This window comes from Dysidea avara, chromosome 1 (genome assembly GCF_963678975.1).
Source record: "Dysidea avara chromosome 1, odDysAvar1.4, whole genome shotgun sequence".
NCBI lineage: Eukaryota > Metazoa > Porifera > Demospongiae > Dictyoceratida > Dysideidae > Dysidea > Dysidea avara.
Window position 1 is genome coordinate 39,443,781 of NC_089272.1, and position 12,463 is coordinate 39,456,243.

The window sequence follows — 12,463 nt, forward strand, 5'->3', positions numbered from 1 at the left end:
TTTGCTACTCAACTGCTCTACCTCATAACTGCTGGATTGTGGTAATCCAAATCAAAAGAAGTAATTGGCTGTCTGTTGGTACCTGCAGTGACTCTACTAGATTTTTCTTCTCCTAATATGCATCCACCCACTGTGTTACTTATGTCATGCAGGTACTTCTGCTACCTTTTTCTTTGGTTGTTAGCTAACAAGCTTTGTTTCTTTTGTAGATCTCTCCATCTGAGAAGTACAACCACCTTTTGGCTCCTGTTATAACCAACTATAGTTGCTTCCACTAAAATATTTCTCTCCTCAGTTTGTCAAGAATGACACTGCAAGATGGAATTTTGGAAGGGTAGTGAGGCGTGGCAGTAATCCTGGACCCCAGCCATACTGAACCACACCACACTCACGTGCAGTATTAAATCCATTTGTAGTACTCTCCACAACTTCATAGATGAAGTTAAATTGCTCTTCTGTCCGTATCCTTTGATTCTTTGAAGGATTGATGACTATCAGGATCTACTTCGAGGCTTCCCACATAGCCTTCTTTCCATTTGTTCAAACCATCTAAACTTTCGTCTCTTATAAGGTTGTTTCACAGTATCAGCCCATGTACTTCATCTATAGTGACAAGAAGGAGATATATTTGTAGAAAAAGACCTAGATTTGTCTTGCTTTGTCTAGGTAAGATATCCGAATTCTGAGATATTAACCATAAATGCAACCGGTTTTATTTTTAAAGTTGTGTGACGATAATAGGTAACTGACGATAATTGGTTGCTTACGCTACTGTCTCACCTCTGCAACCCTAACACTAGTGCTAAAGCAACAAAGGAAAACATCTGCGCTACAACAATAGCCTCTATTACGCTTTATCACTGCTAGTACACGTGTATCATAAATGTATTCTAATTAATTAGTGCAGGCACTAGTTTCATGACTTGTAAGGAAGAGTGGTACTAGCAGTTGTAGCTCGATAATGGTGTCTCCTGTGTTGCAAGTGATGGATATGCCTGGATTATTGTATAAAAGCAGTTTCCAGCTCAGTCTGTGAGTCCAGTCCACGATTCCAGTCCACGAAATACATTACGCCTATAAGTGTACAACATAATAATTACTTGGACTAATTAATAATCATAGACCAGCTATTGTCAAGAAAGTTTTAGGTAGGTGCATTAACTACATGAATGGTAAAATGTTCCAGTCATTGATGGCTCGTACACTCAAAAAGTAGTAGATCTCACTCTTGATGTTGTTTGAGGTTTAATCACTTGTAATACCCCTAGTTGTTGATAAAGTTGCAGTAGTAAACAAATCTGATGCATCTACAGTAGATTGAAATGGCTGTGTAGTAGCTGGTAGAACATTATCATACGGTACTGCCCAAGCACAACGTCACACTCGCTTGTACGCACAATTTAGAAAAAAGAATGCTAATTAAGGGGTGTGGCAGCTGTTTTGCTTGTGAGACAATGTGTCAGTTGTTTTGCTCATGAGAATTGTGATTGAAACAGTTGCCATGCCCCTTAATTAGCAAAATCTCGAGCAAAATAATTGCACATGCAAGCACGTGCAACGTTGCGCTTGGGCAGTACCATATCTCCATGTAGTCTATGGTATTTAAGTGATGGTAAGTTCAAACGTTGCCGGTACTTTATCTTGTATGCTGTTTGTATGTGAGCCCTTCTGGCAAGGAAGAGCTGGCTTTGTCTGACTGTTCAATCAATCAATCAATCATGATGTACATGCAAACTAGCTTAGAGCTGTTTTTAGTACTGCAACTTTGGTACACTTTTATTAATTTTGATGGCAAATTTCTAAAAATATACCATTCTTAACGTAAGTTGCCAGGTACGAATTATCAGCAATTCCATATTATACAGGCTACGGAATATAATAAATTACGTAAAAGTATTGGAGACCAGTATACTTCTGCATCTAACCTGAATATCTCTCAAACGGCTGGTCTCATCTTTGTAAAACGTCTGTGAAATGGAGTTATCCAAGGACTGTATGTCCCACAAAAAATTCACAATGAACCAACAAGGCACCAGCAAGTTACCCATAAATTCACAAAATCTGCCGGTAATTGGTCAATCACTGAAGTACAGAATGCCAACAATACATATCTCCTTCCAATAATTGACATACAAATGCTTTGCGATTCTACTCATAACACAACAATCACTCACGTGAGATAATTTAAATTTGGTGTGCTAAGAGACCATAGACTGCTCTATTGAATAGTTCAAACATCATTCCAGTAAAGAATTACAATTGCTAGATGAAATAGTGCCGATGATTGGCAATTTACGCTACATTAAAGAAAGGAAATCTTAGCATATGTTGAGTAACAGGTGTATTTGGAATAGCATATTTTAAGCAATTGACTTAAGTGCAATCAACTGTTACTCACATGACCTGAATCTTAGGCTTGTCCCTTCCCAGATTTTTAGGACAATGCTTATGCCAAAGGAAGCTGGGAATTACTCACACTACAGAAAACCAAAGGGTGATTTGAAGACAAAGGACTTAATTATCTAAGTACATAACAATCATGAATTAAATTAGTTACTGAGACAAGTCAGAGCAACACCCACACAGGTGAGTTATTTTGTGCTATCAAACATATGTAAAAATGGAAGTAAACAGAGAGATTCATACTAGTGGGTAGTTTTGTGTCATCAAAACAGATGTGAATAACATGGAATTATGACTAAATTCCAAGTAACATTATGGTAATTACATTCATTTATTCATTGCATAATATAGTAATGCTATAGATCCAGAGACTCCGGTACCAGCAAACTGCCACTGCTTAACCATCGCATGATAAACTACGCTATGCTATTAAAAACTACAAAAATTTGTTTAGGGCAGAGCTGGTGGTTAACCTTCAACAAATTTCTTATTAATTCCTCACTGCCAAATTTATAGAGGCTCCAATCTACTTCTTCTAAACTACTATAACTTATATACCATATAGCACAAAATGTTGGCGGGAGAAAATTTAGGCGAATTCATGACTCTGAAGTCATTGGCAAAAAAAAAGTTGGTGAATAGCAAAACCTTTTTTTGGTTCTATTTACTGCGCATACACGACCTCGTGGCTGCGTTATGTCCGACGGACCGGTAACTTTGGCGTTCTCCTTCGTAATAGAGTTGATGATTCGTGGCTACCATGAATATGTGGTTGTATGGGAGAACCCAGTCTATGGGGAAATTCTCGTTTGTCATCGTGAAGTTGGAAATGCACATGACACTCACGCTGTAGCAGTAAAGAAAGTGATTGGCGACAATTTAAAAGTTGTTGGGCATATTTCTCGAAGAATTTCTTCGATGTGCTCCATTTTTTTGAGGCGTGGTGCTGAGATCAAGTGCACAGTAAATGGTGGACGTTGCTACTCGTCGGACTTACTACAGGGAGGTCTAGAAATACCATGCCTTTTGACGTTTATTGCATCAACATCAGCAGAGGGGATGAAGACAAAGAAACTGATTGAACTCTTATGCAGTTCTGAGAAGTTAACTAATCAGCGTCGGTCTACAGCAGAAGTAGCCAATCAGCAGTGTCAACCTACGGCAGGAGTAGTTTCTCAGCAGTGTCAGCCTACAGCAGGAGCTGTCAGTCAGCAACCTCGACCTATGGCAGGAGTAGCTAAACAGCAGTGTCAGCCTAATGCAGGAGTAGTTACTCAAATGTCTCAACCTATGGAAGAAGCAGCTCTACTACCAGTAATGTGTGATCAAAACGAAGATGATGTAATCAGTGTTTCTGATAACAAAAGTGATATTGCATCAGAATTGTCCCCACCTAAGAAGAAGTCAGAGAACTATGATGTGGAATCTATAATTATGGGAGACGAACTGTCAGACCTCATAATAAATTATGCACAAGAGATACTTAAGTTGCAATTTAAAAAGCTAAATGGCTTTCATTCAACTCATTCACAAGGCAAGGTAGCACAATGGTCACAAAATGAAGGGATAAAATCCAAATTACCATTTGTTCAGCTCGGCATCACTTGATTGTTGCATCCACTGTCAATTGTAAGAGTGGTAAGGTTAAGATTTATGATTCTCTGTTTAACACTGCTGACAAAGAAACAAAGAAAATCATTCAGGCTTTGTTTCAGATCAAGGAAAGTGTTGCCGTTAAGTTTGTGCACTGTCAAAAGCAGAAGGGATCAAAGGATTGTGGAGTATTTAGCATAGCATTTGCAACAGCAATTGCCTTCAAGGTAAACACTTGCAAACTGAAGTTTGACCAACAACTAATGAGATCCCACTTGGTGAAGTGCTTAGATAATAAGCAGATGTCACCATTTAATTTATTGTGAATTGTTAAACTTTCTACTTGTGTGATTATTCATTTATTGATTCATGTAAATACTTGTACAGTGACATTCATTATTTACAATAATATTCATTAACTGTAACCAAAATTAATGCTGATTATTGTCATAACTGTGCCTAACAATTAATGCCTACTACAATGACATCAACAATACCAGCTATATAGCAAGGTTTGGAAATAGTTCAGCTATATCATCAAGGCAACTAACAATTCCAGCTTCTTTAATGCCATTACGGATGATGTCTGGCTTTGCTTTTAGATGATCGCACAATTTGACCATCCACTTCTCACTTAAAGGCTTAACAGCACTCAAATTCAAATTGACTGGCTTTCTTTCTGCTGGCTCTTGCTTCAATTGAGCACACACTTGTTTGGCATACCACCTTTGAAATTTTCGTCGTAAAAAGTCCTTGGCTGATTTGTTGACACTAAGGTCAAGAGGCTGTAATCTGTCAGTACAGTTAGCAGGTATAAGAATGACATTGATGTTGTTATCATCTAAAAACGTGAGTAAATCTTGTGTGATTTGAGCCTTAAAATTATCAAATATGAGCAAGGCTGGGTAAATTTCAAATCTTTCCTCTTCTGACTAAAGTGAGGAATAATAATTTGAAGAAAATATTCTTTCATGGTGCACTCATTAGACCAATGGTTTTTTTGTGTAAGTTATGTTCCACTGAGGTGGAAATTCATACTGTGGGAGACAACGAGGTGTTTTCCCTTGGTATATTAGCTGTGGTGGAAAAACATTCCCTGTGTATGTACCAGCAAACACAGCTGTTACCTGTTGTTTGTCATCCTTTGCAATGGTTTCTACACGTTTCACTCCTTCCTTTTCCATTGTCCATGGCATCACTGGAATGTAATGTATGCCGGTTTGGTCAAAATTCACTATCATATCTCCAGGGATCTCATCCATGCAGACAGTGTCTTGACTTCCAACAAAAATTCCTCCTTTAAACTTTCAAAATCTTCAACAGCTTCCTTTCCTGAGGTGGTGGCCCTTCTTTTCACATACCCCATTCACTTAAGTAGATACTTGGCCCATGCAGTAGTCAATTGAATCTTGCTCTTCGAATCATGGTTCATGAGAATGCCTTCTGCAGCTGCAATAACAATTTCTGTGTTTACTGCTAAACTTGCTTCTCTCATATGTTTGATACAGACCTGGACTTCTTTGTCTAACTCATCACCAATCAGTAGAGGTCTTCCTTGCTTCTTACGAGGCAAAGTTTGAACTTCCTCAGGCGTTTCATCATCACCTGAATCCTTCGAATTCTGCTCTTCCAATTCGGGTACTTTATATAGGTAAAGATGCTTCAATCTTCGCACGGTGGTTTCCGTCAAACGAAGATCACGATATTTCCTTTTAAAATACGCAATAGAAGCTGTGATGCCATGATGCGCGGCTCTTTTGCCGATTTAAAATTGTTGGTCTGGAGTCATATAAAGATAGGGTTTCCTCGAACAAGAAAGTGTTCCACCTGCCGCTACTGACTGACTTTCAGCAATCTTAGAGACTCTGGCATTCGCAGCTTGTATGGATGACGACGGCACTTTACCACAAAGTGGTCCATTTGGGTCTGGAAGGCCTGTAGAGGTAGAACTCTTCTTAACGCGAGAAAAGTAATTCAGAATCGACATCCTGCTTTCTTCTCGGTTCGGTTCCATGCTCTAGTGTGTTCTTCACGAGACTGTACCGTGATTCAAGAACGACGGTTGTAAAAGTTGGCGGAAAATAAATTGGCAAATATATCTCAATTTGCCCAATTCGCTAAAATTTTCTCCCGCCAACATTTTGTGCTATACGGTAAACTATACAACATAAGTGTTTATCAAAATACATGCTATAGAACATGGAATTCGAATTATTCGATTATTGGTATATTTATGCATAAAGCCATTATAACTTACAGTATAAACTGCAAAATCGGCCAAATGTAAATTTTCACAACCTATCAGTCTAGTGCTGTTTATAATAACACAATTGACCTAGTGTTGTCATGATTGCACATGTTGTGTAAACACATTTCCCAAAAGTTCTTTGCGGGTTTAAGTGTTAATAAGGTCAGAAGAAATTTTGTCCCTGCATCGCTGTACTAGTCAGGGATTATCAAGACAACACTGGGATACTAGTGTCATCTCCAGACATCCTACAAATATAGCAGTACAATTTTCACCCTGGTCCACTATTTTTGTACTAACATGATAGAGACTCAACTGCACGTAACACATGCTGTCATGGTATGGGCTAAAAATTAATTGAGCTTTGCTTACGTTTTACAATTAATTTTTACAACACAAATACATGCACGGCAACTCACCAATCGTGTTTCAATCTCTGCAACATGAAACAACAACCTTCGCAACAGCCAAAGATCCTCTGAGCATGTCTGAAAGATCGCAGCATATTTGGGTGCACTTGTTTATAAGTAATAATGAATGTTAAAATTGTTTATTTAAGACAGGTAATTACATGCCCCTCTATTATCTCTGGACTTTTTCGCCATTTTCTCTACCCTTCAGTTCTTCACAAGAGCTCATGCTGTAGCATAGGCAGTGGTATCTCCGCTTCAATTAGTTGAGTAGATTGAGACACTCTAATAAAGCAGTTAATCATCACTCTAATAGAACAGTCATTGTTCTACAAGAGCTGTGTTTTTATATTGTAAAGTCCGTAAGTAGCTAGCAACTTAACTTCCTGTAACAACACACAACAATGCTAGGCAGAAATTGTAACTATGCTGTAACTTTGTTTGCTTTATTTAAGCTGCTTTGTGACTGCTCTATTAGAGTATCTTGATCATTTTAATGCAGTGTGAGATGAAAAGTGAAGTTTTACTAAGGGTGTAAAAGCTAAAATGGATGTTAGTTGACTACAGTTGCATTCCACTAAAATTACAGTTATATTTATAAGTGTGTTGCACTATGATAAATTGTCTACAGCAATATTCTGTCACTGTGATCTAAATTTAAAAGGGATTTCTGTCAAAACCACGGAAACCCACCTAGATTTGCTACTGTTTTCTACATTGAGGCTATGCTTATTCTAACAAAAAGGTTTGATATCCCATCCAAAACAGCTAATAGATGTAAAAAAGTGTGTGTCCAAGTAAAGCAGAGTTAACTACAACAAAAAGTAGTGATATACCATAGTGCGGCCATGTGTGAGGTATGCAAGTTGTGAATACTAATTAGATAGTACAATTATAAAAGTATTAATGGGAATGAAGTGATGCTGCTAGTTTTCAAGTCCTGCGAGCATCTTCGTACATGCCACTCAAATTTGATTCTCAATTATACAAAGTGTATGGATTCTCTGATAACAATAAATAGTTTGAGTTTGGCCGCCTTTCCTGTATATAACAATAATATGAACAAGGGAAAGGTGGCCAAACTCAAACTATTTATTGCTATCAGAGAATCTATACGCTTTGCTTGAGAATCAAATTTGAGTGGCATTTATGAAGATGCTCGCAGGACTTACTATATAATCTAGCAGTATCACTTTGTTCTCATTTATACTTTATAATTGTACTATCTGATTAATATATTCACAACTTGCATACCTCACACATGGTCACACTATGGTATATCACTACTTTTTGTTGTAGTTAACTCTGCTTTACTTGGACGTGCACTTTTTTACAACTATTAGCTGGTTTGGGTGAGGTCTTTGTTAGACATACAAGCGCGTAATTTGCTATGAGTTTATACAATACAGTTGTAAGTAATGATTGTGTATATACAGTACATCATATACATGTTGTTAATTGTATAGATTTGATTTATTTGTATAAACTCTGGAATTGGTTAATTATGATGAAGGGATTTGTTTTACTGCTAATCTTCCATGTATTGGCTACTACATCAGCACAAAATAATAGCAGTAAGTAAATCCATATTAATTTTGTCGATATATATGTATGTAGCATGTACATATAGATTGAAGCAATATAATAATATAGAGATCACACTTCACATACTGTGTATTTGAAATCCAAAACTGTGAAAAAGTGTGAGGCTCGGGTGATAAAAATTCCTGTCAATATACGTACAGTGTGGTAGGCTGAAATAAAGTTTTGTGTAAATGGAATATGGAGAATGGTAAACAGTGCAGCAAAAACACCTGACTGATCAACTTATGAATAGATAAATTTCCATGCTACCGTGTATATTGCCAACATCCAGTAACAAATAATATCACATTGGTGACCAAGGTTTGGAAAATACATTGATTGGTATCCTTAAATTAATCAAAGCTAAATGTGTTTTATGGCTAATTTGTAGTCATGCTCACAGCTTCTTAGCACAAGATTTGCAACCTTGTATGTTCAGTCATGTATAGTTGATAGGTCTGTTTACTATTGAATTCATCACCTTTATAGTTGACTTCATCTTTTGCAATAGAATTTGTCACTTTTAAAGTAGTATTAGTTGCCTTGGCAATTGAAATCAGTGTGCCTGTGATAAAATTATCCCTTAAACCCACAGAGAACTTACGGAAATGCATGTGTACACAGTATGGGCATGCATGGCGACACTAGGTGGGATAACTTCATTTTTTCAGCCTACAAATACACATAGCGTGTTCACTGTGCTACTTGGAGAACGTTAAATGAACACTGTAACTACAATGGTGAAGTGATGAACAGAGACAAGTCGTGTCTCCGTGTTTGAAAAATCTTGCCATGTGCTTATTTTTGATTGTGGGGTTACTCACGTGAGTCATATACGTCCTGATAGAAAATTTCACGATCAACCAAATGGAAGTTGTTGCAAGGTGATAGGAGCAACTACCATCGAGTTATCAACCATTTCATAAAGGTATGTAAAGGGTTTACGTGTTTCCTTATCAACAAGTTATTTTCATGGCTAGTTTTGGCCTCGCCATTTAACGTTACGATAAAACTCTAAATATCATTTTAATCCTTGTTAAATCACAAGTAGAGTGACGTATATTGCATAGCCATAGGATGGATGCTTCAAAAGTTATAGCACTTTGTGTTAGGCATACATATTTGTTAAGTTTAAATCCAGTTTCTGGTTTATGCGAGTTTAAGGTTTATAGGAATTATTGCATTAGAATTTGTCATGTTTGCATGAAAGTTCATCACAACTAATCAGTGAGCACCTGGTTGAGCAAGAACATTATACAGGTACATGAAGCAGCTAAAATAATTATTGGCTGACAACACTTGTAATAATTAATTGTTTTTAGTATTTAATTTGTACACACGAATCCTGCCAATGTTTTCATTATTTGTGGGAATTATACAGGGTACCATCAGGTGTGCACTTGAATTTTACTTAATCAAGACGCATGGTAGTGTGTCATGCTACCAAGAAAGCCAGTGTGCCACACTGTGAGTATATTTACAGGAAGAAATAAAATGCTATTTTCATGCATACATAGTTCTGTGCTCCATTCTCGAATTAAAATAATTTTATACTACAAACGCCCTCTACCTTCAGCATCCCACATACCAAGATTGTAAAATATATAAATAAGCCTTGGGGCTTAGATTATTCTTTTTGCACACCTTACATAACCATTATGAAATGCAAATGCATAGCTCGAGATTTGGTACACTTTGAGAACATACAGTATTGCGGTACAATCATGGACGACGTTTGGTGCAAATCTGATTAATAGTCTTAGAGCTATGGACAATTATTTGTATTAAAAAAGCCCAACTTGTCATGTCTACAGGGTAAACCGCTCATGGAAATAACTAAAAATCGGTATGCATATAGGTTAACCATAATGATTATAGCACAAACTTTGGTGGTTTAAAAGAAATTACATAGACAGCTATTGAGTTACAAGGCAAAACGCAAACAACTGTAAATCACAGGTTCAAAATACTCTAATAAAACAGTCACTGCAGGGTAAATAGGTGTATGAAAATTATTGGAAAAAAAAGTTACCAGCATTCGAATCAAGGACCTCCACACTGAGCGACAAATCCTTAACCACTGAGCCACTGCTATCACGGCTGATCACCTCACTTACAGCAATTTCTACTTTATAAATGAAAATTCTAGCTAAAATCTACTCAATAGTAAAAGCTCATAATTTCATAGATCTACCAATAGAAAGTCTAGATTGTTCTAGAACATTCTATGTGTGTTCTATTAGAAATCCTCAAAAAATGTGCTCTAGTAGAGCATTACAAAAGTACGTAATCAAATAAACAATACTATTACAACTTCTCTAGTGATCCATTGATTCAAAACTGATATTTTAGCCATTTTGGTACAGATCAGTGGGATGGTACACTACTATTAATTGTGCCAGTCTTCATCGTAATCATTATTATAAGTACCATGCTAATAAAACTTGTGACAACAGGCTGTAAATTATATTCTAGTATAAAAGGTGCAAGATTTGCTTTGTGAAAATTGAACAATTTCAACTTGCAGTATCAACGTTTTGCATGAAAAATCAAGATACTTTAACAGAAGAGCCACTACAAAATTTTAATAGACAAGTAGTATACCTAATTTAGATAATTCAAAGGAAGGTTGCCAGATTTGTATTTAGCGATCATTCTCGATATTCCAGTGTTACAGCTATGTTAAATAAACTTGATTGGCAATCATTGGAGAGACGAAGAGATGATTCCATTTGGTTATGTTTCATAAAATTACAGCTACATAGAAAAATTTGGAATTTTCAACTATAGTAGGGATCATAGCACGTCACTGAAAAAAGCTGGAATAGTGCATGATATTAAATCATAGTAAAACAATAAGAAGTGTTATATCCCTACTGTGCATTTCCATTATGGTATCTTGAGCACAGTAGGGATATAACACTTCTTATTGTTTTACTGTGATTTAATATCATGCACTAGTCCAGCTTGTTTCAGTACTTTTTATTGATGTGATGTGGTCCCTACTCTAGCTGAAAATTTCAAAATTTTTGTGTACTTGCTTGTTAACTTTTTTGTAAGTATTACTATTATAACTGGTGAACCCTCGCATACTGCATCTGAAATGGCGCCGCATGCCCCAGCTATATCAACTATCGTCTGAAAAGTGAAGTATCTATTATGCTTCATTATCGACTATGTTCAACCTGTTATACAGCAGTACGAATCAAGAACTGTTTGAAAAGTACCTCTGCAATCAAAATAGCCACTATGAAAAATATGGATGATTTTTGTTGCAAAGGGAAGCCATCACATGCTACCACCAAATTGATACTTTTCGCTGTCAGCAAAGATTAATGGGACACAAAGGAGGACACCAGTAAGTCCATGAAGAATGCATTGTACGTACTGCGGTATGCCAAAAGGCACCTCTCGGACCAAAGTGACGTCAAACAGTGAAAAACTTAAGCCTGTAGCCTTAGCCGTTATCGAGCTACACTTGTCTGAAAGCATCATTCAGTTACTTACTCAGTCAGTCAGTTACTCTAAGTAGAAAATTCCATTAAATAATTTAGAAAGAAATTTCGTAGCAATTTACTGAAAGCGTTTCATATCAATCTGAAAGCCTATTTGGGCTTAGTTTGACCTAACTAATACTGCCTCATTGTCGTCAGGGAAAATTGAGGCTGGTTTTGGGTGACGTTGTTTCGTGGGCCACACCTACGCCTTTGTGGTCCCTACTACTGTATGATTAATCAGTATGTAGATATCCCTTGTGATCATATGTGACCAGATTTGCGAAAAGGGATCTTTTACACACATCCAGTTTGCTAACTTTGCCGATTCATAACTTCAGATTGGAAAAGACTATTGGCCTAAATTTGGTCAGTAGTGAGCATAAACATAGCTTAAGGGATGGACAAAATTTTAGGGCTTTATGTCTTTTGATCATGGAGTTATGATTCTCTATGTTCATAGAATTGGATGTGTGTGGAAGACCCCTTTTCGCAAATCCGGTCACATATCTTTCATAAAGTTCCCAGTATCACCCGTAGTAGCAACAAGAAATTTCTACACTTACCCTCAAGAATTGATTCTTTCATGTATTAATTTTTTTCCAAGAGCAATCTGATTATGAAATCACTTGCCTGATCACCTTGTGGAAACTTATAATGTTGATATTTTTAAATCTTATTAATTAATATTTAGTTTGTTGTTCATTATACTCATGATTGAGGTCTGTACA

At 36.7% G+C, this 12,463-nt stretch overlaps 1 protein-coding gene across 1 annotated transcript in view; it reads left to right on the top strand.

Annotated features, from left to right (window-relative positions):
• The window catches only part of LOC136250185 (phosphatidylinositol phosphatase PTPRQ-like), a 113,273-nt gene that overhangs the window by 4,008 nt on the left and 96,802 nt on the right, over nucleotides 1-12,463 (top strand). The window contains exon 2 of the mRNA XM_066042368.1: nucleotides 8,121-8,228. Coding sequence (XP_065898440.1) covers nucleotides 8,159-8,228 — 70 coding nt within the window. The 5' untranslated portion in view covers nucleotides 8,121-8,158. The remainder of the gene's footprint in view (nucleotides 1-8,120; nucleotides 8,229-12,463) is intronic.